General features: G+C 44.9%; 1 protein-coding gene across 2 annotated transcripts in view; it reads left to right on the top strand.

Moving 5' to 3' along the window:
• The window catches only part of MMP24 (matrix metallopeptidase 24), a 154998-nt gene that overhangs the window by 19363 nt on the left and 109171 nt on the right, over positions 1-26464 (top strand). The window contains exons 2-3 of one of the 2 annotated variants that reach the window (XM_054045540.1): positions 21408-21527; positions 24100-24216. In XM_054045540.1, coding sequence (XP_053901515.1) covers positions 24104-24216 — 113 coding nt within the window. In that variant the 5' untranslated portion in view covers positions 21408-21527; positions 24100-24103. The remainder of the gene's footprint in view (positions 1-21407; positions 21528-24099; positions 24217-26464) is intronic. The other variant, XM_054045539.1, reaches the window with a different exon arrangement.

Consider the following 26464-nt stretch of genomic DNA (forward strand, 5'->3'; position numbering starts at 1 on the left):
CCGACATTGTGCCCATTTTACGAGGCATTTGACGAAGTGCTGGGCTTTGCACCGAGCATGCAGCCAGTGGTGGTGTATGAGATCTAATCAGCTGAAATGGCGCCCTACTGGCCCCAGCATCCAGCATGGGGAGTGATAGGAGCCAGCCGCAGGCACAGAGTGAGGCCGGCAAAGTGACTCTGTTACTGAAACTAGTTTACAGGAGGCTCTTCTGCAGGATATCTTGGCGCCATACTTGGAGCTGTTTGATGTCCCACTTCCTTCCCCCAAGGATCAGCCCACCGCAGAGCCTGTAGCAGATACAGATGGACAGAAGCCACCCTGGAGTCTGGTAAGTTTCTGACTTCATTATAGTGTTTATTAATATAGGAAAGGAGGGATTTCTGTTACATGAACCAACTGGCTAGCAGCATGTATCCGCTAATGGCGAATTGTCTCAGTGGCATGGCTCTCTCCCTCCCCTCTCTCCGCGTGCACAACCACATGGAGTTCAAAATGATGACTGGGAAATGCAAACAGTAAAAATGAGTTGAAAGTGAATTTTTATGGGAAAGGTACAGATTTTTGCTAGGGTGTTCCTGTATCTTTAAAATAACCTTACACTGCCATACCTGTAAGTAGGTCGCTCTGTAAACAGTTGTGTAATGCGCTGCCTGGAAACAGTGAACTGTGGGAGGGGGCAGGGCAGAAATGTGTTCCATTCACAAATCTAGTCCATTTCAGGTAAGGTAGTATATGCGGTCCATAGATGACAAAAGCATTTGTTCCAAATTCAAGTGGGGTATGAAAATGTGCCTAGGAATTTGCTGGGGTGGGAGGAGGAAGTGTAAGGGGGATGTTCACGGAGTTCTGTGTGTTTGCATGCAATTTTAACTGGCTAAGCCATGTGCAAGATAACACAGCATCCTGTTTCCCTCATGGTTTCTGACACAATGTTGGGTGCTGATAGATGCAAACTTTTCCTGAAGCAGAAACTCCAGATATGCCCTTCCCCAAAAGGTGACTATTTTTCCAGGGCCACGCTGGTAGTTGACCAGGCCAGTTCACTCAGAGCTATGCTGTTTAGTCACTATACATTTGAATACTTTGGCTGCATATAATGCATGTTTCCCACTGGCAGCTTGAAATAACATCTCCCTTTGCCAATCAGGCACCACAAGAATGGTTGTCCTCCAAAATGTGGAAGGCCGGAAATGATAGACAAAGCTTTTATTTAGCAAGGCTACTCTCAGCCTCCCTGCCCCTTCTCCTCCTCCCCCAACCCAAGTAGTTCTTCTGTTTTTAGAAAACAAAAAACAGCTTTGAATGTTTAATTTATTCTCTTTGCACTTCTTTCACTGAGATTAACCAGGCTGTGTCCAGGGTCTGTGCACTGAAGCATTCCTTTCACAATGTATTGAAGTTCAGTTTGGAAAAGTAATGTTTTATGTCCTTGAAATTCCATAAGGATATTTTTCTGTACTCCTGCTCTGAGCTATTTGAGACAATAACCCTCTCTGTCTTATCCTGTTCCAGACTCTTCAACCTCTACTGGCCGCAGTACCTCCACAGCTCGCCCACAGTTCAGTAGAAGTCTGGCCTAATGTACCTTCACAGACTGTTCCAAGATATGTTTCCATGATGATCTTACAGGGCCAACAAACAGGTCCATTGTCAAAAACAGAGGGACTTATGGCTAGAGAAGAGGCATCCCGAGAGAAAAGGCTGAGGCTGGCTGCACGGTTTGAGGACAGGGTTTCAGTGCAGGAATAGGCACTAGGTTTGCAGTTCCTTGAACAGGAACAGTGTCTAAGGAAGGAAGACAAGTCAGCAGAGAGAATTGTTTGAGCTGTTGATATCGATAATGGCTGCAGGAGTACCGGCTCCTGCTGTATAACTCACAGCACAACCTGAGTCCTCAGAAACAGCCTGGAAAACTCCATGGCTGGTTGGCCCATGCAGTCGGGCCGCATGAGCAGCTGGGCAGGTCATCTTAGCCTCATGCAGTCCTCTGTCTTGACCCCCTCCCCGTGGAGGTTTCCACCCTCTCCCCTGGATTCAAGTGTGTGACATATGGGGAAAGGAGAATAGGGGGTCAGGAGACATGCAACAATGGGGGGATTCTGTCTTGTACATGGTTTCACTGTTTATACTTGTTCATATACTTTTAAAATAATTCTGTTACTGGTGTGATAGTGGCAGCTGACCTGCCTGGTAATGGGTGAATGTTGTACTTTTATAATACATGTTTATAAATAAAGCATCTTGTGTAATCAAGAAAGTTTATTGCTATAACTGCATCACATCCTACAATGTATATTTAAAATAATAAAGGTAAACACATGACCAGGGACAGCTAAGAATTAGTAAGCACAAACTATATTCCTCTACACAGTTAGGTACATCAGAAACTGCCTCCATCACTTTACCCACAGTCAGCGTCCCAACATCAAATTGGTTGGCAAGTGGCCTGTAACAGTCTGGGGTAGCCATCTGCCAGACGTTTATAGCAACCTGCTTCTGGTCTGTCAAGGGTACCCTCATGCATGTATGTTTTTACACTGGAGGGTGCAGGCAAGCTGCTCACAAAGCTCCAGAAATGTTGCTTTCTTCATGTGAAAGTTCTGGACCCACTGCTGATTGTCCTAAGTCTGCATGATGATGTGATCCTCTCCAGTCTGTGCTTGTGGCCCTGTGCCAAAAGCGCCAGCCTTTGTAGGGGGCTCCAGTGGCTATACTGAGAGTCGTGAGCAGTGTCTGCTTGTTCAAGTCTGCCATGCCTGGGTACTCCTACTTCATCATAAGCTCTGTCAGGTGCTTTTGGAGGATCAGCAAATGCCATCGAAATGTCCATCAGCACCTCATGGAAGCTCTGTCCATTTCTTGACACAGGAGTGAAAGCGCAAACAAGAGACGTTCTTCAAAAGGCACCTCCTCCATGTTGCTGGCTCTGGTAGCTGGGAGTGCACAGACCAAAATGAACACTCAGCAGGCTGTGTTGGCAGGCTGTTCAAACTTTCTCTAACATGCATAGTGGGCAAGTTTTTCCACTGTGCACTATGGTTAAAGGGCCAGAGCGGCCATGTTTCGGGAGGGCACTAGGGAGTCTGGGATATGGCTGATTTGACTCGGATCTGTGTGCTGCAGTGTGGATGTCAGAGCCCCAGGTTCAAGCATGGTTTAGAAAATTCTTATGTAGGGTTGACAGTCAGTAGATGCTCAAGCCCTGGGTTCTGTAACCCAGGGTCAGCTGACTTGAGTCCCACTAACCCTGGGCTTACATAGCAATGTAGACATACCCGTAGTTACTCCATACAGAGTAAAATAAAAGACTGTATTTTGCCTTTCAGCCCGATATTACTGAAATGTAGTGGGCTGAGTCACATGATGGAAATGTTAAAATCAATGGTTAGCTTTTATTTAGGAAGCATTGAGTGGGCAAAAAGGTGATACTCTTGTGTGAAAGATGGCAATACCTAGTTCCGAGTCATTGACAGCTCAGAAGAAAATGATCTTGAATGCTCATGGATCAATGTCGTAACAGATAAAGCACGAGATGGGGATATTAGTTAGTGTCTGCTACAGACCACCAAATCACATTAGGGATTAGGATAACCAGCTCCTTTTGCATCTGTCTATAATGTGTATGAAAAATCTATATGATCATGTGGGACTTTAAGTTGGGGGGACGTGCTGGAGGTCTGATGCCACCAGTACTAAAACATCCTTAGTTTTTAAATATTATAAATGACAATTTCCTAATTCAAAAAGTGGTGTATACAACACAGGGAAATTCAGTATTGGAGCTGGCCTTGACAGACAGAATGGAATTGATCACAGAACTGTAAATTGATGGTGATTTGGGTACTGGTGGTCATGACTTTTGCACATTTATAATGTTCATACAGAATAACGCCCTAACCAGAAATGCATGTACTTGGTGCTTTAAGAGGGCCATTTCACAAAGCTCAAAAGAATTATGGGCCAAATCACCTGAGAGGAAAAATTTAATCAGAAAAATGTGAATGCTAATTGAGAACTGTTTAAGATACCCAAAAAGCCACAATCAAGGAAGAGGGCTATACTGGTTAAAAAACTAACTTGGTTTACAGGGGAAGCGAGTCAGCAATGAAAAAATACAATGAAAGAAAGGGGAAGTTGTTGATAACTAATATAAATCAGAAGCTTGGAATTGTAGAAAATAGATAAGGGAACCCAAGGGACATATAGAGAAATCTGTGGCCAGCAGAGTTGAGGACAATAGTAAGTTTTTGAAGTATATTAGGAACAAAAGGAATCCTAAAGATGGGGTTGGTCCATTATGGAAATAGTAGAATTATCAGAAATAATGTAGGAAAGATAGACTTATTGAAAGGATATTTCTGTTTTATATATGGGAGGAAAAAAACAAATGATGTCATAATACGATGGTGACACTGTTTCCGTTCCAGTGGTATCTTGAAAGGATGTTAAACAGCAGCTACTGAAGTTAGACATTTTAAAATCAGCAGGTCTGGATAACATATCCAAGCGTTTAAAAAAAACTGACTGAGGAGCTCATTGGACTGTTAATGCTGATCTTCAAGAAGTCTGGGGACACAGGGGAAGTTCCAGAAGACTGGAAGAAAGCTGCTAATGTGCCAGTAATTAAAAAGGGTAGATAGGATGACCCAGTCTGGCATTGATGCCAGGCAAGATAATAGAGAGGTTGATATGGGACTTGATTAATAATTAAAGGAGGATAATATCATTAATGCAGATCATCATGGGCTTATGGAAAATAGATCCTGTTGAACTAGATTTTATTTTTTTTGGTGAAATTACAAGTTTGGTTGATAAGTGTTGTAATATACTTAGACTTCTGTAAGGCAGTTGGTTTTTGTACCGCATGACATTTTGATTAAAAAACCAGAATGATACAATATTAATACAGCACACATTAAATGGATTAAAATCTGTCTGAGAGGTCTCAAAATGTAATTGTAAACTGGAAGTAATCATTGAACAGGTGTGTTTTTAGTGGGGTCCCCCAGAGTTCGGTTCTTGACCCTCCGCTATTTAACATTTTTATCAGTGACCTGGAAGAAAACATAAAATCATCACTGACAGTTTGCAGATGACATTTAAAAAAAAAAAAAGTGGCAGTGTGGTAAATAATGAAGGGGACAGATCACTAATACAGAGTGATCTGAATCATTTGATAAGCTGGGTGCAAACAAACAATATGTATTTGAATACAGCCAAATCTATACATCTAGAAACAAAGAACATAGGCCACACTTACAGGATGGAGTCTCTATCCTGAGAAGCAGCGACTCAGAAAGATTTGGGGGTTGTGGTGGCCAAAAAGGCTAATGTGATTCTATGATACATAAGGGAATCGCAAGTAGGAGTAGAGAGGTTATTTTACCTCTGTATTTGGCACTGGTGTGACTGTTGCTGGAATACTGTGTCCTGTTATTGGATCTACAATTGAAGAAGGATGTTGATAAATTGGAGAGTTTAGGGAAGAGCAATGAGGATGAATAAAGGATTAGAAAGCATGCCTTATAGTGATAGATGCAAGGAGCTCAATTTATTCATCTTAAAAAGAGAGAAGGTTAAGTTGTGATGCAATCACAGTCTATGAATAACTGCATGGGGAGCAAATATTTCATAATGACAATGGGCTCTTCAAGCGAGCAGGAGAAGGTATAACATACTCCAGTGGAAGTTGAAGCTAGACCAGGGGTCGGCAACCTACCGCACGTGTGCCAAACACGGCACACAAGCCGATTTTGAGTGGCATGCTGCCTGCCCAGTGAGAGGAGGAGGAGGGGCAGGAAAGCACCACGCGGGGGGAAGAAGCGGGGGAGGGGGGAAGCTTGGCTGCCACAGGACCAAGCTTCTGCCTCCTGCCCCCAGGGGAGAGCGGTGAGGGGGAGGGTTCCCGGCCCTCAGCCCCACCGCTCTCCCCTGCGGGGACAGGAGGCAGAAGCTTAGTCCTGCGGCAGCCAAGTTTCCCCTCTCCCCTGCTTCTTCCCCCAGCGTGGTGCTTTCCTGCCTCTCCCCCTCCTCCCTGCGCCGATCAGCTGATGGCCCGGGGGAGGGGGAGCGGAGCAGAGCCGAGCGGCACCATGCTCTCTGCTCCGTAGAGCAGGCAGAGAAGAGGTAGGGATGGGGCCTTGGGGAAGGGGTGGAACAGGGCATATCCCTTCCAGCCCCCTGCCATGAGCCACTCCGGGCAGGGGGCTGGGAGCACCTCCATGAGCCGAGCACCCCAGCCCTCTGCCCTGACCCTCCCACACACACACCCATCCTTCTGCCCTGACCCCTGAACCGCCCCACATCCCCAGCCTTCTGCCCTGAACCCCCCACATCCCCTCTGCCCTGACCCCTGAATCCCTCCCAGCTGCAGGCCCCACTCAGCCCACTGCTGGCCTAGGTGAACAGAACCCCAGTCTGGAAGCGGGCTGAGCAGGCTGGTGGCGTAAGATCAGCATTTTAATTTAATTTTAAATGAAGCTTCTTAAACATTTTGAAAACCTTGTTTACTTTACATACAACACTAGTTTAGTTATATAATATAGACAGAGAGAGAGACCTTCTAAAAAACGTTAAAATGTATTACTGGCACCCGAAACCTTAAATTAAAGTGAATAAATGAAGACTCGGCCCACCACTTCTGAAAGGTTGCCTACCCCTGAGCTAGACAAATTCAGAATGCAAATAAAGCATAATTTTTTAACAGTGCGGGTAATTAACCATTGGAACAATTTATCAATGTTCCCTCTAATTTTTTCCATCCATGTGTGGAATGAATTTTGTTATATGTACCATATCGAGGTAATGTGCGGCTCTGCACCACCAGTAGAAACAAAAAACCTCAATATATATTTTTAAAAAGTTACCATTGGGATGATTACTCCAGCCAGGACAGGTTAGGCATTTTAGAACTCACTACTCAAAGAATTAAATTTAAGCGTAAGAGAAAAATAAAAATTATGAAATGCGTAGACCAGTCGAAAAACACCATGCCCTCACTGGTCTCCATCCACACAGTACCAGTCTCCGCAATGCTGCTGGTCACTTTCCCTGTGGCACTGCTCCCAGACCTTGGGCTGTGGTTGACAGAAGGAGGCACCGATGGCCCCTCCCTAGTCCCTAAGGGAGGAATCCTTCCTAGAATCCGAGTGAGAGCCCATCCTCCAGCCCTGGAAGCACTGCTCATCGGGGGTGCCAGATGTTTTACCGGGGGCCTGTAGTGGGCGCCTGGCCACAAGGTCAATGACCAGTCCACTGGCCATATTAGAACCCGTGGGCTCTCCCCATGATACCAGGGCCATGCTCTCAAAGCTCTTCTGTGGGCCCCTCTGAGAAGTGGTCTGCAGTACTGTCAGGCACCAGGATGGGACCCAGATTCAGACTCTGATGCTGGTACCCAGTGGCAGAAGTTGGTTACAAGGGAGGCTTCTCCAGAGGCAGTGTCCCAGCCCGTCCCCCAGTTGTGCCATTCTCCTCCTTGCCCCGTGATGAGGCAGTCGCGGGCCCCTCTCACCTGCTCCCTCCTGATGACTTTCAGGCTCACCAGGAACTTCTTAAAAGGGTGGCCTTGAATTTGGGCTTGGAGGCTGAGGAGTTTGCAGAGCAGGCGGACAGCCTTTTTGACATCCTAGCAGCCTCAGCATGAGGTGCGCAAGGTGGTCAAAGTCCCGTAGCAGACCCTGTCCTCTTTGCCACCAACTTCAAAGAGGGCGGAAAAGAAGTAGTACGTGCTTGCCAAAGGTTGTGAATACTTATATTCCCACCTGCCCCCGAGCTCTCTCATAGTGTCTGCCATGAACGAGTGGGACAGGCAGGGACAGGTGAGTGCAATGCCTAAAAACAAGGATGCTAAGAAACTGGACCTCTTCGGGAGGAAAATTTATTTGATTGCCAGTCTCCAGCATAGAATATCTAACCAGCAGGCACTGCTGGGTAGATATAATTACATCTGGGACTCGTTGGGGAAATTTAAGGACTCCCTGCCACAAGACCTCGGACAGGAATTCGGGTCTATTCTGGAGGAGGGCAGAACAGTAGCTAGGGCCTCTCTCCAGACAATATTTGATGCGGCGGACTCGGCAGCCAAGTCCATGGCTTCCGCTGTCTCAATGAGAAGGAGCTCGTGGCTGCAGTCCTCTGGGTGTCCCTGGGAGTATAGCAGTCAATCCAGGACCTACCATTTGAGGGTAATGTTCTGTTTTCCGAGCAAACGGATTACAGGCTGCATGGCGTAAAAGATTCCTATTCCACGCTCTGCTCCTTGGGGTGGTACATGCTGTCGGCCTCCAGAAAGCCTTTCTGACCTCCTATACCACCGAAGTTCTCAGGTCCCCTGAGCCAGATCTCCTACAGGGGAAGGGACAGAGACAAACATTGTCCCCCCTCTCCATTCTCCTCGATCACCCAGTCGGGGCCTGTGTGACACTCAGACGCCCCGTGGCGGACATTTTGAGGGTGCACCTGAGGGTGACGCACCGGACTCACACCCCCTTTATTTTTAAACTGATTGTCCCTGTGCCTTGCTGCATGGGCCCAAATCACCTCGGACCATTGGATGCTCAACCCCATAACTTCTGGGTACACCCTGCAGTTTTCCTAATCCCAGAGGCCAAAGGGGACCTCAGACCCATTCTAGACCTGCGTTGCCTCAACAAATATCTCAAGAAGTTGAAGTTCCACATGGTCTTCCTGTCCTCCATCATTCCCTCTCTGGATCCAGGAAACTGGTATGCCACCCTCGATTTAAAGGACACTTATTTCCATATTTACATTCTCCATGGGCACAGAAGATTTCTCTGATTTGTAGAAGGCCAACGTCACTGCCAGTTCATAGCTCTACCCTTCGGCCTCTCAGCCGCTCCAAGGGTCTTCACAAAGTGCATGGCTGTAGTGGCTGCTTACCTGAGATGTTGAGGGGTGCAGATTTACCCATACCTTGATGACTGGCTGGTCAGAGGCAGGTCACAAGCCCAGGTGCAGTGCAGCTTCGACTTGGTGAGGTCCACCTATCAGGATCTGGGCGTGCTTATAAATGAACTGAAGTAAACGGTGACCGCAGTTTAGCAGATAAAGTTTATAGGAGCAGTGCTCGATTCTACCCAAGCCAGGGCCTTCCTGCCAGAGTCCTGGTTCCGAACCATGTCGGACTGCATCATCCATGTGAGAGCCTATCTGCTCACAACTGCCCGGACGTGCCTCAAGCTGCTGGGCCTTATGGCAGCATGTACTTATGTGGTTCCACATGTGTGCCCTGCATCTCAGACTCTTGCAGTCGTAGCTAGCTTTGATCTATGCCCTGGGCAGACACGATTTGGACCTGGTGGTCACGGTTCCATCGCACATCTTGTCATCCCTGATGTGGTGGACGGAGCCCCGATCAGTGTTGGAGTGAATTCCCTTTGCGGCCCCATGTTCTTCAGGGACGTTGGTCTCTGATGCATTGGATCTGGGGTGGGGAGTCCACCTCAGTGACATCAGCAGGCAAGGTCTCTGGTTGCAGGAAGATCACTCCCTGCATATAAACATCAGGGAGTTCAAGGCGATATGTCTGGCCTGCCAAACTTTTCTTCCGTTTCTGGAAGGCAAGGTTTTCCAAATCCTGATGGACAGTACGTCGGGACACGGAAATGTTCTGTATCAACAAATAGGGCGGAGTCCGCTCGTCAGACCTGTGCCAAAAGGCTCTCCGATTGTGGGACTCTGCGTCCAGCATGCCATTCATCTAGTGGCCTAATACCTTCTGGGGACCAAAAACGCATTTGCAGATCTCAGCTGGTCTTTCTCGTCTTGCCACGAGTGGTCTCTCCACCCAGAGGTGCTCAGCTGCATCTTCCAGAGATGGGGGGGCTCCCCAGGTGGACCTGTTTGCATCCAGACAAAACAGGAAGTGTCACCAGTTCTGCTCAGTCGGCGGGCTCGACAGAGGCTCCCTGTCTGATGCCTTCTTGTTCCCATGGTCAGGAACACTGATGTACGCCTTCCTTCCGATTCCACTGGTGCACAGAACCCTCTTGAAGATCAAGTGGGACAGGGCGAAGGTTATCTTGATAGTTGTGGCGTGGCCATGCCATGACTGGTTCGGCACGCTGTTAGAGCTTTCGATAACAGCACCGCTAGAGCTTCCGCTCCAACCGGATTTGCTGTCCCAAACCATGGCCATCTGCTACACCCAAATCTAGCATCTCTGCACCTGATAGCCTCGCTGCTGCATGGCTGAATGAGGAGAAGCAAGCATGCTCAGATCAAGTCCAGCAGGTCTTGATGGGTAGCAGAAAGCCCTCCACCAGGGCGACCTACCTGGCCAAATGGAAACTATTTTCATGTTGGGCCTTGGACCAGAATCTGTCTCCTGACCAAACCTCACTACAATCCATCCTGACTAACTGTGGCATCTCAAGCACCAAGGTCTGGCACTCTTTGTCAGTCAAGGTCTACTTGGCTGCCATCTCGGCCTTCCATGCTCTGGTTCAGAGCAGATATGTCTTTTCCCATGATATGACAATCAGATTTCTGAAAGGTCTTATTCTCAAGTTCGTGATCCTATCCTGCCTTGGGACCTGAATTTGGTACTTTTAAAGCTCATGGGCCCCCCTTTGAGCAGTTAGCTTTGTGTTCTCTGCTGCTCCTCTCGGGGGATTCCTGGTCACAATCACTTTGGCCCGCAGGCTCTGAGTTTAGAGCGCTCATATCAGAACCACCCTATATGGTGTTCTACAAGGATAAGGTCCAGCTTCAGATCCACCTAGCCTTCTTGCTGAAGGTGGTGTGTCAGTTCCACAATAATCAGGATATATTCCTGCCGGTGTTTTTTCCAAAGCCTCACAAATCCAGCGAGAAATGCATATTACATACCTTGGATGTTAGAAGGGTGCTGGCCTTCTACCTCAAGAGAACCAAGTCCTTCTGTATGTTGACACAGCTCTTCATCACCATAGCAGACAGGATGAAAGGCCTGCCGTTTCCTTCCAGAAAATCTCCTCTTGGATAACCACATGCATTAAGTTTTCTTTTGAGTAAGCAGGGGTGTCACCACCAGCTATCATGACCACCCATTCCACCAGAATGCAAGCTTCATCAGCAGCTTTCCTCACGCAGGTACCAATGCAGGACATCTGCTGAGCTGCGACTTGGTCTTCAATCCACACCTTTGAGTCCCAGTACGCCATTACCCAGCAGGCATGGGATGATGCCAGTTTCGATAGAGCAGTGTTGCAGTCCACATGACCATGAACTCCGAATCCATCTCCAGAGTCACCTAGCATGGAATCAACCTGACCAAGCACTTGAAGAAAAAATGGTCACCTACCTTTCGTAACTGTTGTTCTTTGAGATGTGTTGCTCATGTCCATTCCATGACCCGCCCTCCATCCCCGCTGTTGGAGTTTACAGCGAAGAGGAACTGAGAGGCTGCAGGGCCAGTGGTGCCTCATATACCAGCACATGAGTGCGGGACTCCAGAGGATGCCAGAGCCGGCCCTATGGATACCACTAAGGCAAAATGTTTCCGGCAGAGGTGCACGTGGGTGCACACACTCCTAGCATGGAATGGACATGAGCAACACATCTCAAAGAACAATAGTTATGAATGGTAGGTAAAAGTTTTTTTCCTAAATGATACGCTGTCGGAATTATTTTGGGGAAGTTCCATGTCCTGGATTATGCAGGAGGCCAGTCTAGATGATCACAATGATCCCTTCTGTCCTGGGAATCCATGAATCCCATCTTTGTAGGGAATGTTTCCCCTCAGCTGTCCCCAAAAGTCCCAGCTGCCCTAGGCATTAGGCACTTCTTCCACCTTAGCTGTCAGCAGCTGCAACCAGCAGGCAGAGAAGAGCACCTGCCTGCCCAAGTCTGCACAGAGAGAAAGAGTGCCAGATTCCACTATCCAGAGGGAGCGGCTTGACTGCCAGCCTCACCTGCTAGGCCTGTCTTGTACTGGAAATCAGGGGTAGCCAGGTTCATGCTTCATCCAGAGTGTGATTTATCTGCTTGCAAAGTAGGAGGGCACAGCTGTAAATTCTGTCTGCACTGCATGTAGGTAGCTAGGAAAGGCCTGAGGAGTGAATTGAGACCTATCGTGCATCCACAGACAGGTGAAAGCTCTCACTTGAAGGCATGTGTTAGTACTACCAGGCACCCAAATGGGGTCAGACCTGCATCAGTTATTGGATTACTAATTGAGAATTTTCCTCTCTCCAATCAGCCCTATGGAGCTTCCGTGCCAGGGAATGTGCATGCACCAAGCACTCTGACAACTAGGAAACAATGGCTTTCTCTGAAGCTATAAATCATCATTTGTCTGACTATGGTAGAGTGACTGAAGGCAGACCCCACTGAAAATGCCAAGGTAAGGGCAGGCTGCAAAAAGAAGAGCAGATTCTCCCAAAATTGGGGGTTAACACTATAGTTAGATTCACCAGCCAGTCACAAAACTGTGCTTCTGATCTAACTAAGGTGCCACAAGTACTCCTGTTCAGTTTGTAGAAAAGTTACTCCAAAGGTGAGAAGCAGGATTGAAGATAAACTTGAGATGATGCAGCTGCCTTTAATATCCTTTGCCACGTGACTTGTACATCCTTTGTCCCAAACACAAGCTCCCAGCACCTGGGCATGGAAAAGTATTTGGAGTCCCCTGTCCACAGGCATGTCCCTACATGTCCTGCTGACTCATAGGTATAGCCCCTGGCTTCTCTCAATTGGTTCATTGTACAGCTGATTGCCCTTGATGGGCCATCAAGCAGGCTAGATAGTGCTGATGCCAATCTGTCTGGGGGTGCCACCCAGATACACAGCACAAGTTTGAGATACAGATATACCACACAAATTTATAAGTCACGATACAAAGATGATACATACATATAAACAAGTTGATCATATTCAGCAAATGATAACTTTTCCACTGATACCTTACATGGCATATCTTGTATAAGATTCATTGCAATTTTGTAATATCGGTATCAATAATATTATAAATGGTCACCCACATGCCCTACAACATCACACCACTCACACAAAATTGATGCAGAAAGGGGTGTCACTAGACATCGCTGAATGCATCATTGGAATTCCCCATCCTGGACAACACATTTGCCATTATACTCTCCTTCCCCTTAATATGGATTATGTCCATTTCATATTCCTGGAGGGCTAAACTCCATCGAAGTAGTCTGGATTTGGTTCCCTTAGCCTTATTCAGCCACATCAGAGGTGCATGATGGCTCAACATAGTGAATTTTCTGTTATATAAATAGGGCCTGATTTGCTTAATAGCCCACACAATTGCAAAACATTCCTTTTCAATAGCTGCATAATTTTGTTCAGTGGGTGTTAGTTTCTTGCTCAAGTATGTGATGGGCTGTCTTTTATCACCCTCCCCTTCTTGCATTAACACTACCCCCAACCCAATATTGGAAGCATCTGTACACAACAGAAATGGGTTCTCAAAATCAGGGCTGGTTTTTTAGATGAAGCCTCTTTAATGCTCTGGAAGCCTTTTTCACAGGCCTCTGTCCATAATATCACCTTGCCTGGCTTTCCTTTCTTGGTAAGGTTACACTGGTCTACAATTTTTGAGAAGTCGTCTGCTTCAGAGATAAAATGTGCTATTTATTATGTATTTTGATGTGCGGAATTCAAATATGACAATTAAAACAACTGATTGGTTACTGTTTCTAAGATATTTAAGTTTTTACATTTTATGTCTATGTATATTGTGTAGATAGAGTTTTAATCATAAAATGTAAACCTAGGTCTTTTCATGTGTTTATGGTTGCTTTACATGATAATATTTCACCTGTCCTGTTTATGTAACACTTTAAAAATCAGCAAAAGGGTTATATAAATAAAATGTATTATGAAACAAAAGGCAAAAAACTATTATGTACATAGTTTAGTCCTATTCAGTGTCTACTCGGCGCTTCTTGGCTTGTCTCTTGTATTCATTAAATGGAGCATCTCTTGTCACTGTCCAGCAATAGTCTGCAAGCATTGATGGGCTCCGTTTGCCCTGATAGCGTTTCTCCATTGTTGCAATGTCCTGGTGAAATCGCTCGCCGTGCTCGTCGCTCACTACTCCGCAGTTTGGTGGAAAAAAAAATCTAGATGAGAGTGCAAAAAATGTATCTTTAGTGACATGTTGCAACCAAGGCTTTTGTATGCCTTGAGGAGGTTTTCCACCAACAACCTGTAATTGTCTGCCTTGTTGTTTCCGAGAAAATTTATTGCCACCAACTGGAAGGCTTTCCATGCCGTCTTTTCCTTGTCACGCAGTGCATGGTCAAATGCATCATCTCGAAGAAGTTCACGAATCTGAGGACCAACAAAGACACCTTCCTTTATCTTAGCTTCACTTAACCTTGGAAATTTTCTACGGAGGTACTTGAAAGCTGCTTGTGTTTTGTCAATGGCCTTGACAAAGTTCTTCATCAGACCCAGCTTGATGTGTAAGGGTGGTAACAAAATCTTCCTTGATTCAACAAGTGGTGGATGTTGAACCCTTTTCCTCCCAGGCCCAGTGACTGTCGGAGTGGCCAATCTTTCTTGATGTAGTGTGAATCTCTTGCACGACTATCCCATTTGCAGAGAAAACAGCAGTACTTTGTGTATCCAGTCTGCAGACCAAGCAGGAGAGCAACAACCTTCAAATCGCCACAAAGCTGCCACTGATGTTGGTCATAGTTTATGCACCTCAAAAGTTGTTTCATGTTGTCATAGGTTTCCTTCATATGGACTGCATGACCAACTGGAATTGATGGCAAAACATTGCCATTATGCAGTAAAACAGCTTTAAGACTCGTCTTCGATGAATCAATGAACAGTCTCCACTCATCTGGATTGTGAACGATGTTGAGGACTGCCATCACACCATCAATGTTGTTGCAGGCTACAAGATCACCTTCCATGAAGAAGAATGGGACAAGATCCTTTTGACGGTCACGGAACATGGAAACCTTAACATCACCTGCCAGGAGATTCCACTGCTGTAGTCTGGAGCCCAACAGCTCTGCCTTACTCTTGGGTAGTTCCAAATCCCTGACAAGGTCATTCAGTTCACCTTGTGTTATGAGGTGTGGTTCAGAGGAGGAGGGTGGGAGAAAATGTGGGACCTGTGACATTGATGGTTCAGGACCAGAAGTTTCATCCTCTTCCTCGTCTGACTCAAGTGAGAATTATTCTGGTGCATCAGGAACTGGCAGTCCTGCTCTGTGGGGTGCTGGGCGTATAGCTGATGGAATGTTTGGCTAATGCACAGTCCACTTTTTCTTCTTTGACACACCTTTCCCAACTGGAGGCACCATGCAGAAGTAACAGTTGCTGGTATGATCTGTTGGCTCTCTCCAAATCATTGGCACTGAAAAAGACATAGATTTCATTTCCCTGTTCAACCACTGGCGAAGATTTGTTGCACAAGTGTTGCAGCATATGTGTGGGGCCCACCTCTTGTCCTGATCTCCAATTTTGCAGCCAAAATAAAGGTGATAGGCTTTCTTAACCATAGTGGTAATACTGTGCTTTTGTGATGCAAAAGTCACTTCACCACAAACATAGCAGAAGTTATCTGCACTGTTCACACAAGTATGAGGAATCTCTGCTCACTTTGGCTAAACAGAAATGTGTCCCTTTGCAAAATCAAACACTGACTAAGAGAGCACGACACTGTATGATTTCTAGAGCTGATATAGGGAAATTTGTTCAGCAGAGTGATGTAAGCTTCGTTATAATTGCATCATCCATGACTTCTAGGAATAACATAATGCAATTCATATAATGTATGACGCAATACCAGCTTCAGATTGCATCATTCATTGTTTTGCGTAAAAAGCAAGTACTGTCCAAACCCAGTCATAGATTTATTCATAGAGCCAGTCAAAGATGTATTTTAGTCATTTCTGGTTTAAATTGAGATCCCTTCCCTTTATAACTCCCTTATCCTCCGCCATTCCCAAGTCAAGGATCGTATATACTGACCCAATAGCATATCTTGAAAACTAGAGCCAATCAACAATTTTAAGCATTGTTAAATTGCTGTACTGTAGGACTTCATTTATAAGCCTCATGAATGTGGGTCCCAAATTTTGCAATCCAAATGGTAAGACCTTGAATTCATACAGGCCAGATTCCACTATGAAAGCAGGTGTCTCGGTATCTAAGGGAATTTGCCAGTACCTTCAAGTTAAATCCAGCGCGCTTATGAACTTTGCTCTCCACAGTGTATCTAGCAAAACCTCTATCTTGGGCATAGGGTAAGGGTCAGGTTGTGTGATAGCATTTAGCTTCCTATAATCCATGCAAAACCTCATGTTTTTTTTGCTTTTTGGGTACCATAACGATAGGGGATGCCCATGAATTTTTAGATCTAGTAACTATTCCCATGGATAACATGCTTTCCACCTCCTGAATCTGCTTTTGCATTTCTCCCTTGGCTCTGTATGCCCTTCTGGAAGCTGGGTGGGGAGACCTGCAGTTTGAATGGAGTGCATTAGTATGTCAGTCAGTCCTGACTGGTTTGAGAATGTCTGCCTGTGGTGCTTCAGTAAAGCTAACATCTCATTCTTTTGGGCTGGAGTTAAATTCTCTCCCATTTCCAGCTGCAGTTCCTCTCTGCTTTCTGTAACCATATTGACCAAAGGCATAGACCACGTCTCTTCCTCAGCACAGCAAATCATGTTTCCAGCTACCTCCCTCTCCTGGTAAGCCTTCAACTTATTAATATGCACCGTTTGCATATCCCTCCTGCCATGCCTCTTCACATTGTATGTAACTTCATTAATTCTCTCCACTACCTCATAGGGTCCATTCCAAATATTTTGCATAAGCACCATATCTCCAATTTCAAACGCTCTTTCCTCAGTATGCCTGTCATACCAAGCCTTCTGAGCTTCCTGACTTCTCTTAAGATTCTGCTGAACCAGATCTATCATGCCTTGCAAGCTTTCTTTAAACTGTGACAAAGTCTACCACTAAGTGTTCTGTCACCTCAGTATTGCCCTCCCAAGAATCAAAAATGAGATCTAGGTATCCCGTGATCTGCCTCCCATAAAGGAGCTCAAAGGGAACAAACCCTGTAGATTCTTGGGGTACACTTCTGTATGCACACAACAAATATGGCAGTAAGATGTCCCAGTCATTCTGGCACCTGTCCACATACACATTTAGCATAGCCTTCAACGTTCCATTAAACCTTTCTACCAAACCATTGGTCTCTGGATGGTAAGAGGCAGCTTTTGGGTGTTTTACTCTACACAGCTCCCATAGCTGCTTAAAGATAATCAACATAAAATTGGCACCACGGTCTGACAAAATTTCCTTGGGAAAACCCACTCTGCTAAAAATAGTAAACAAACCTGTGGCCACCGTCTCTGCCTCAACGTTAGACAAAGCTACAGCCTCCAGGTATCTGGTGGCAAAATCCATCAACACCAGAATATATTTCTTCCCATTCCTGGAAGGTTCAGGGAATGGTCCCACAATATCCATAGACACTGGCAAATACCTCCCCAATAAGGGTAATGGCTGTAGGGGCACCTTTTTAGGACCCTTAAAACTCTTGCACTTCTGACGCAAATCACAATGGGCAATACTTCTGCAATACCCCCTCACTGTTTCAAACAGGTCAGGCCAATAGAAATTTTGCTTCAGCCTGTCACAAGTTTTTTCTATGCCCAGATGTCCTGCAAAGGGACCATCATGAGCCAACTTTAATAAATCACTTCTATATCCCTCAGGTACCACAAGCTGTTTGCATTTCATACAATGAAGCTGTTTTTCCCTGTAGCAGGTTCTCTGTATAGCAAACCATCTTGCATGAAAAATCTGCCTGTTCCTTCCCCTGCTGGGGCTTGGTTCTGAGCATCAATTTTGGCCCTTTTGAATGAAGCATCATCTTGTTGGGCCCTAATAAACATCTTATGAGTTTCACCTAAATTCAGAGCCACATCAGACACAATCACAACCAGCACCAGCTGAAAGATATCCTCTTTCTGGTCACAAATTCCGTGACTATTATTAGTTAGGTTATCCATATCAGCGCCATATTTTCTTTGTGGCCTGGTTATGACATTGACTTTACTAGTCACAACTACAATGTCATTTCCGATCAAAACATCTGCGGGGAGAAGTTCCCTTACTTCCACTATCATGTTACCCCTAAAATCTTTCCAGTCTAAGTGGATATTTGCTAAGGGCACCTTTGCCCATCCTTGGGAGTTGAGGTTATCTATAACTCTGAAATGTTCGTAACTCTGAACAAAGCACAGTTCGGGCTCCAGCAGCTGACCCTCCAGGCCAGGCCCCAGCAGCAGCTCTCTCCTCAGCACTGGCAGCTTCCTTGCAGGCAGCTTCTTTTCCAGGCCAGAGTGAGTTTGCAGGTTTGTCTCCATCCCAGCCGGTGTGTGTGTGAAAGGGTGAAAGTGGTGCAGACCCCAGAGATGCTCTGGCTTAGACTGGCAGCTCCAGCATCTTCACCTCCTAGCTGTAAGTGGCTGCCCTGCGGGTGTGGGAGGGGACAGGCAGCCTAGACGTGCCTACCTTTAAGATGCAATACAGGCACAGTACAGTATTTGCTCTTTTTTGTTTGGCGGGGGGGGAAGAATATCTCTGCTGCTGTGTGATTGGTTACTTCTGGTTCCACATGGAGTCTGGTTGACCGGTCAGTCCATAACTCTGGTGCTCATATCTTTGAGGTTCTACAGTACTTAGAAAGTGCCACCTGGCTCATGATTTGATCTGGCAAATAATCCTCCTCCCGGACTAATTCCTTTTTAACTAAGGTAATGTCCAACGTGGAATCTCTCCATCTAGTACACACAATCCTATTGACCCTGGCACTCCTTATGAATTCCTCATTACCCCTCCATGTCTCAGCCCTAATATAATTAGTGAATGTATATTCATCCCTCCCATCCGGGATTACTAAACAATTTCCACCCCACCATCAACCTTAGCCTGGACCAGTCCACACAAGAGATCCACTTCCTGGACACTACGGTGCAAATAAGTGATGGTCACATAAACACCACCCTATACCGGAAACCTACTGACCACTATACGTACCTAATGCCTACAGCTTCCATCCAAGACACATCACATGATCCATTGTCTACAGCCAAGCCCTAAGATACAACTGAATTTGCTCCAGCCCCTCAGACAGAGACAAACACCTACAAGATCTTTATCAAGCATTCGTAAAACTACAATACCCACCTGGGGAAATGAGGAAACAGATTGACAGAGCAAGACGGGTACCCAGAAATCACCTACTACAGGACAGGCCCAGCAAGGACAATAACAGAACACCACTGGCCATCACATACAGCCCCCAGCTAAAACCTCTCCAGTGCATTATCCACGATCTACAACCTATCCTGGAAAATGATCCCTCACTCTCACAGACCTTGGGAGGCAGGCCAGTCCTCGCTTACAGACAACCCCCCAACCTGAAGCAAATACTCTCCAGCAACTACACACCACACCACAGAAACACCAACCCAGGAACCAATCCCTGTAGCAAACCTCGTTGCCTACTCTGTCCCCATATCTACTCTGGCGACACCATCAGAGGACCCAATCACATCAGCTATACCATCAAGGGCTCATTCACCTGCACATCCACTAATGTTATATATGCCATCATGTGCCAGCAATGCCCCTCTGCCATGTACATTGGCCAAACCGGACAGTCCCTCCGCAAAAGAATAAATGGACACAAATCGGACATCAGGAATGGTAACATATATAAACCAGTAAGTGAACACTTCAATCTCCCTGGTCATTCTATTACAGATTTAAAAGTCACTATCATTGAACAAAAAAACTTCAGAAACAGACTTCAAAGAGAAATAGCAGAACTAAAATTCATTTGCAAATATAACACCATTAATCTGGGCTTGAATAGGGACTGGGATTGGCTGGCTCATTACAGAAGCAGCTTTTCCTCTCCTGGAATTGACACCTCCTCATCTATTATTGGGAGTGGACTACATCCACCCTGATTGAATTGGCCCTGTCAACACTGGTTCTCCACTTGCGAAGTAACTCCCTGCTCTCCATGTGTCAGTATATAATGCCTGCATCTGTAACTTTCACTCTATGCATCCGAAGAAGGGAGGTTTTTACCCACGAAAGCTTATGCCCAAATAAATGTGTTAGTCTTTAATGTGCCACCAGACTCCTTGTTACAGTGGTAGCATTAACACCTGCTGTGTTCACATTTGGACTCAAGGTGGCAGTGTTAGCATTTATCTGGTTAGTCTCTGTACTCAAAGTAACTGCATTCAAATTGATTGCGGGTTGGGGCATCGCTGGTTTTAGGGTGTTTTTGTCCCTACAGTTTTGACAATGGCTTTATATGGCCAACAGTTCCACACAGGTGGCATTTAACTGGTTTTTCTCGAGGATGAGAGGTTTTAAATTCTGGGTTTGTATAAGATTTCCTAGCAAAGTTGGGGCTAGTCTTATTCTTGAACCCATCCTCTCTCTTAAACTGTGAGGAATAGGAATTGTTTTTTCCTTGAGGCTTATGCCTTTCACGGTTTCTATCTCTACGAAAGTATCAGCAATTTCTGCAGCTTTCAATGGTATCGAGTTTTTATCACACACTGCTGCTATGATATGATCAGGAGCTATTTCAACTAGCTGTTCCATAGCAAATACATCAATCATTTAATCAAAACTATCATAAGACTTTGCCCCCTTAATCCCCTTTTTCATATACCCAAGTAGTATGTGAGCAATCTCAACATAGGTAACATCAGATAGTTTAACATTTCTAAATATCAGCCTATAAGACCCAGGAGTAACTAAAATCTTTGCAATACAGTTTCTTTAAACTTTACAAAGCAACAAAGAGTCCTGTGGCACCTTATAGACTAAGACATCTGTTAGTCTATAAGGTGCCACAGGACTCTTTGTTGCTATTTACAGATCCAGACTAACACGGCTACCCCTCTGATGCTTTACATTTTACGTAATTCAAAGCATCATATAACTCCATTTCATTAAATACCTCTCTTACTTTTCCAGTCAGTCTGGTGAGGATACAGTGCTCACTTTATATTTATTTTTGATTACAAATATTTGTACTGTAAAAAAAAAAAGAAATAGTATTTTTCAGTTCATCTAATACAAGTACAGTAGTGCAATCTCTTTATCATGAAAGTTGAACTTACAAATGTAAAAAATGAAACAATGTAAAACTTTAGAGCCTACAAGTTCACTCAGTCCTACTTCAGGGAATTGCTCAGACATACAAGTTTGGTTACAATTTGCAAGAGATAATGCTGCCCGCTTCTTCTTACAGTGTCACTTGAAAGCGAGAACAGGCGTTCGCATAGCACTGTTGTAGCTGGCGTCGCAAGATATTTACATGCCAGATGCGCTAAAGATTCATATGTTCCTTCATGCTTCAGTTACCATTCCAGAGGACATGCGTCCATGCCTATGACGGATTCTGCTCGATAACGATCCAAAGCAGAGAAGACTGACGCATGTTCATTTTCATCATCTGAGTCAGATGCCACCAGCAGAAGGTTCATTTTCTTTTTTTGGTGGTTTGGGTTCTGTAGTTTCCACATCTGAATGTTGCTCTTTTAAGACTTCTGAAAGCATGCTCCACACCTTGTCCCTCTCACATTTTGGACAGCACTTCAGATTCTTAAACCTTGGGTCGAGTGCTGTAGTTATCTTTAGAAATCTCACATTGGTACCTTCTTTGCATTTTGTCACATCTGCTGTGAAAGTGTTCTTAAAACAAACGTGCTGGGCCACCATCTGAGACTGTTATAACATGAAATATATGGCAGAAGGCGGGTAAAACAGAACAGGAGACATACAATTCTCCCTCAAGGAGTTTAGTCACAAATTTAATTAACGCATTATTATTTTTTAATGAGCCTCATCACATCTGGATGGGGAAATTGCATGCAGGGCCAAGAATGTAGGGATGGGGCAGGGGGTTGGGGTGTGGGAGGGAATGCGTGGTGTGGGAGGGGGTGCGGTGTGCAGGAAGGGGCTCAGGGCAAGGGGTTGGGGTGCAGGAGGGGTGCGGGGTGTACGAGAGGGCTCAGGGCAGGGGATTGGGGCACAGGAGGGGTGCGGGGTATGGGAGGAGGTTCAGGGCAGGGGGTTGGGGTGCAGGAGGGGTGTGGGGTGTGACGGGGCTCAGGGCAGGGGGTTGGGGTATGGGGTGCAGGAGGGGTTTGTGGTGCCGGCTCCACAAACAGATGTGTTTCCAATGGGATCCTTCAGGGATCTAATCTTGTCCCTTCATATTTAACATTTTAACAATGACCTGGAAGAAAGCATAAAATCATCATAGATAAAGTTTGCAGACATCACAAAAAGTGGGGGAGTGGTAAATAATGAAGAGGACAGATCATTAATACAGAACAATCTGGATCACTTAGTAAAGTGGGAGCAAGCAAACAGTATGTATCTTAATACAGCTAAATATTAATGTATACATGGTGGAATAAAAAAATGTAGGCCATACTTACAGGATGGGGGACTCTGAAAAATATTTGGGTGTTGTGGTGGATAATCAGCTGAACATGAGCTCCCAGTTCTATGCTGTGCAAAACGGGCTAATGCAATCTTTGGATGCATAAACGGGAATCTCAAGGGTGAGCAGAGAGGTTATTTTAAGTCTGTATTTGGCACTGGTGCGACTTCTGCTGGAATACTGTGTCCAGTTCTGGGATCCACAATTCACGAAGGATGTTGAAAAGTTGGAGAGGGGTCAGAGAAGAACCACAAGAATGATTAAAGAATTAGAAAACATGCCTTTATAGTGATAGACTCAATCTATTTAGCTTAACAAAGAGAAGGTTAAGGAGTGACTTGATTGCAGTCTATACATACCTACATGGGAAACAAATATTTAATAATCTGCCCTTCAATCTAGCACAGGTATAACACTATCCCATACCTGGAAGTGGTAGCTAGACAAATTCAGACTGGAAATAAGGCATATATTTTTAACAATGAGCATAGTTAAGCAATTTACTAAGGATCATGTGGATTCTCTGTCACGGACCATTTTTAAATCCAGATTGGATGTTCTTCTAAAAGCTCTGCTCTAGGAATTATTTTGTGGAAGTTCTATAGCCTGTGTTATTCAGGAGGTCAGACTAGATGATCACAGTGGTCCCTTCTTTGGGTCTTTGAATCTATGAATCAGTCCATGGACATTGCAAGAACTGGTGGACACCCTCAGCTCTCCTAAACAACTATCTGAGGGGATGTCTGTGCTGCGTCTGGGAACAAGCCTTCCAGGCCGTGTGGACAGACTCACGTATAGGGCTCATGCTACTGTGCTAAAAATAGCCATATAGATGTTGCAGATGCTTGAGACGCTGAGCTCCAACTCAAGCCGCAGCCTCAAAGCGATGTCTACACTGCTATTTTTAGCATGCTAGTGAAAGTCCCACTAAGAAAGGCTGTAGAGGTCACAGATGCAGTGCAGACATACCCTCAAGGATATAGGTATGCCTTTCTGTGACTGGGGAGGGGGAAAGAAAGAGTGAGTGAGTGAGTGTGTGACTAAAATACTGAACTGTCAGTCCTCAGCTTCTACTGAACGAGGTCCAATGGGAATAACTTTCAGTGTAGGCTTTTCACCCTGAACATTCTTGACTGCTCCCATTGCTGGACTTACCTCAGTAACTTTCAGCCTCACCCTCTCACTCACATCCTATTTCCCTCCTTCTGTCTCCTGCTTCTAGGAATCTTTTCCTGTCTCTTCTCAAAATCCATTTGCCGTCTGACTTCCCAGAACTAACTCTTACTTCTTTTCCACTTTCCCACAATACACTTTTCCACTTTCCCACAATACACCGTTTTACTTAGCGTGGACAAGAGTTTTTAACCAGGCCTTTTTGTCTTTTGGGAATGGTGCAAATGGCCTTGATTTATCTTAAAACGTTCTGCTCAGTACACTCCTCATATTTTGCAGGACAAGGTCATTCTCCTTGTTCTTGTAAATCCTGGTTCAGACTAACCGAGAGTCAAACCAATTTTAACGAACAGTAAAAATCACATCTAACTTGTTTCCCAGATTTAACACCTTTTCACCAGTGGTTTATTTTGGGCTTTTTTTTTTAGATGGATGAAGAAGCCTCGATGTGGGGTTCCTGATCATCCCCATACAAGCCATAGCCGAAGAAATAAGCGATATGCGTTAACTGGACAAAAATGGAGGCAGAAGCATATAACATACAGGTATATTCTAATTTTTTTAAAGGGTGAAGAATAGTTTGACGTAGATTTTATATTGAGCTGTGAAAAGTGAAAATGTCTTTTAATACGTACGGCCCGCTGAATTTTAGAAAAACATGGAAGGTAATTTTTTTCAAAAGTGCCTAAGTGACTTAGTAGTCTAAATCCCATTTTCAAAATTATTTAAGGCATTTAGGGCCAGATTTTCAAAGGTATTTAGGTCCCATTAGTTAGGCGCCAAATCTGCTTAAATTATTTTGGACATCTCAATAAGTGCCTATCAGCATCTTTAGGTGCCTTTGTAAATCTGGCCCTTGACTTAAATGACAATCAAAAGTCAATTATTTGTTCCCTACCTGCTTTTTGATTATGTCATTTAAACCCTGAATGCGTTTTAGTGACAGTTTTTCAGAGGTGGTACTGAATATTACAAATGGATGTCTTTTCTTTTTGTTCTGTGAAGCACTCAAAAATGTTTTGCCACTTTAAAATAATAAACACATTTCTTATTTTTATATTATTTTTATGTATCTAATATTCTGAGTATGTTCCAAGTCCAGAGTCATAATGAACGCTGCCAGGAATTTTCTGCAAACATTTTATGACATTTGTATTAAAACTAAATTAAGTATTGAAATAATTGGTTTTAGCTGAAAGGAGTTTCAGTCTAACTTTTACTTTTTATGGCCTACAGAAACTTAGTGAAAACATTTATAAAATTATCTATATTGTGTAACTTCATGATAATGGAACTATAGAAAAATATCTTGTAATTGTTTAATGGTGAATTACCATCCAAAGGGATGCTTCTAGTCAAGTCCTGCAGGCATCTGTTCTTGGCATGAAACTTGTTGCTGGTAAAGTTTGCAGATGGCAGAAAAATTGGTGGAATGGTAAATAATGATAAAGACAGATCAGACAGAGTATTTTAATACAGTCAGATGCAAGGTCCTCTATCTAGGCACAAAGAATATAAGTCACACTTACAGGATGGAGGACTATATCCTGGAAAGCAGTGACTTGGAAAAGGACTTAGGAATCATGGTAGAAACCAACTGAACATGAGGTCCCAGTGAAATGCTGTAGCTAAGAGAGCTAATGAGATTCTTGGATGTAAGCAGGGGAGTGTCAAGTAGTAGTAGGGAGGGCATATTGCTATTGTATACAGCATTAGTTAGACCATTCCTGGAATACAGTGTCCAGTTGTGATGTCCAGGACTTGGAGTGAAGATTAAGAGCTAGTCATGTTGAGTTTGAGCTGATGGCTAGATATCCACGAGGAGATGTTGGAGAGACAGGCTGAGATTTTAATTTTTGGACTGAAGGAGGAGATCTGCAATAAAGATGTAGATTTTTAATCCCTGAGCATAGACATGCTTGTTGAATTTGTATTTACTGATGAGATTACCCAGAGATAAGGTGTAGAAGGAGAAGAGAAGAGGACAAGGAAAGAGTCATGTGGAGCCTTCACAGAAAGCTAGAGAGAGGATGAGGGGGATCCCCCGAAGGATGCACTGAAGGAGTGATTAGAGAGGGAAGAGGAGAACAGCAGAGGGCGGAGTCATAGAAGCCAAGGTAGGACAAGATTTTCAGAAGAAAAGCATGGGCAACTGCATGAAAGGCAGCTGACAGGTCAAGTAGAATGAGGATGGAGCATTGGTTCTTAGCTTCGGCCAGGAAGAGGTCATTAGAGACTTTGGCAAGAATGGTTCTTCTTCAAGCGCTTGCTCATGTCCATTCCATTGTAGATGTGTGTGCTCGCCACATGCACTGGTGCCAGAAGTTTTTCCCAAAGCGGTATCCGTAGGAGAACGGCTCTGGCACTCTCTGGAGTGGTGCCCATATAGTGCGGTACAGGGGGCGCCACTGACTCCCACCACCCTCGGTTCCTTCTTACCGCCAGTGATGGTGCTGGAACATCTCTTGCTTTGGCAAGCCTTCTCGTTCTGAATCTGTTGAGATGAACTTTACTCTGTAAATACTTAAAAGTTGTTAGTAGTTTCCCTTAGTGTAGTTAGTCCCGGACAAGACTCAGTCTAGAGATGGGGCATGCCCCAATCCCCAGGCTTCAAATCCTGTGATTGCTGCAAAAAAACGATGCCCATCAGCGATCCTCATAGTAGCTGTCTGAGCTGCCTGGGCAAGACCCATATCAGTGATAAGTGTCAGATCTGCAAGGGGTTCAAACCTTGGACAAAGAAGGAGCGAGACATACATCTCCGGGTGCTCCTTATGGAGTTGGTGCTAGCAC

This window comes from Malaclemys terrapin, chromosome 12 (assembly GCF_027887155.1).
Source record: "Malaclemys terrapin pileata isolate rMalTer1 chromosome 12, rMalTer1.hap1, whole genome shotgun sequence".
NCBI classification, from domain to species: domain Eukaryota; kingdom Metazoa; phylum Chordata; order Testudines; family Emydidae; genus Malaclemys; species Malaclemys terrapin.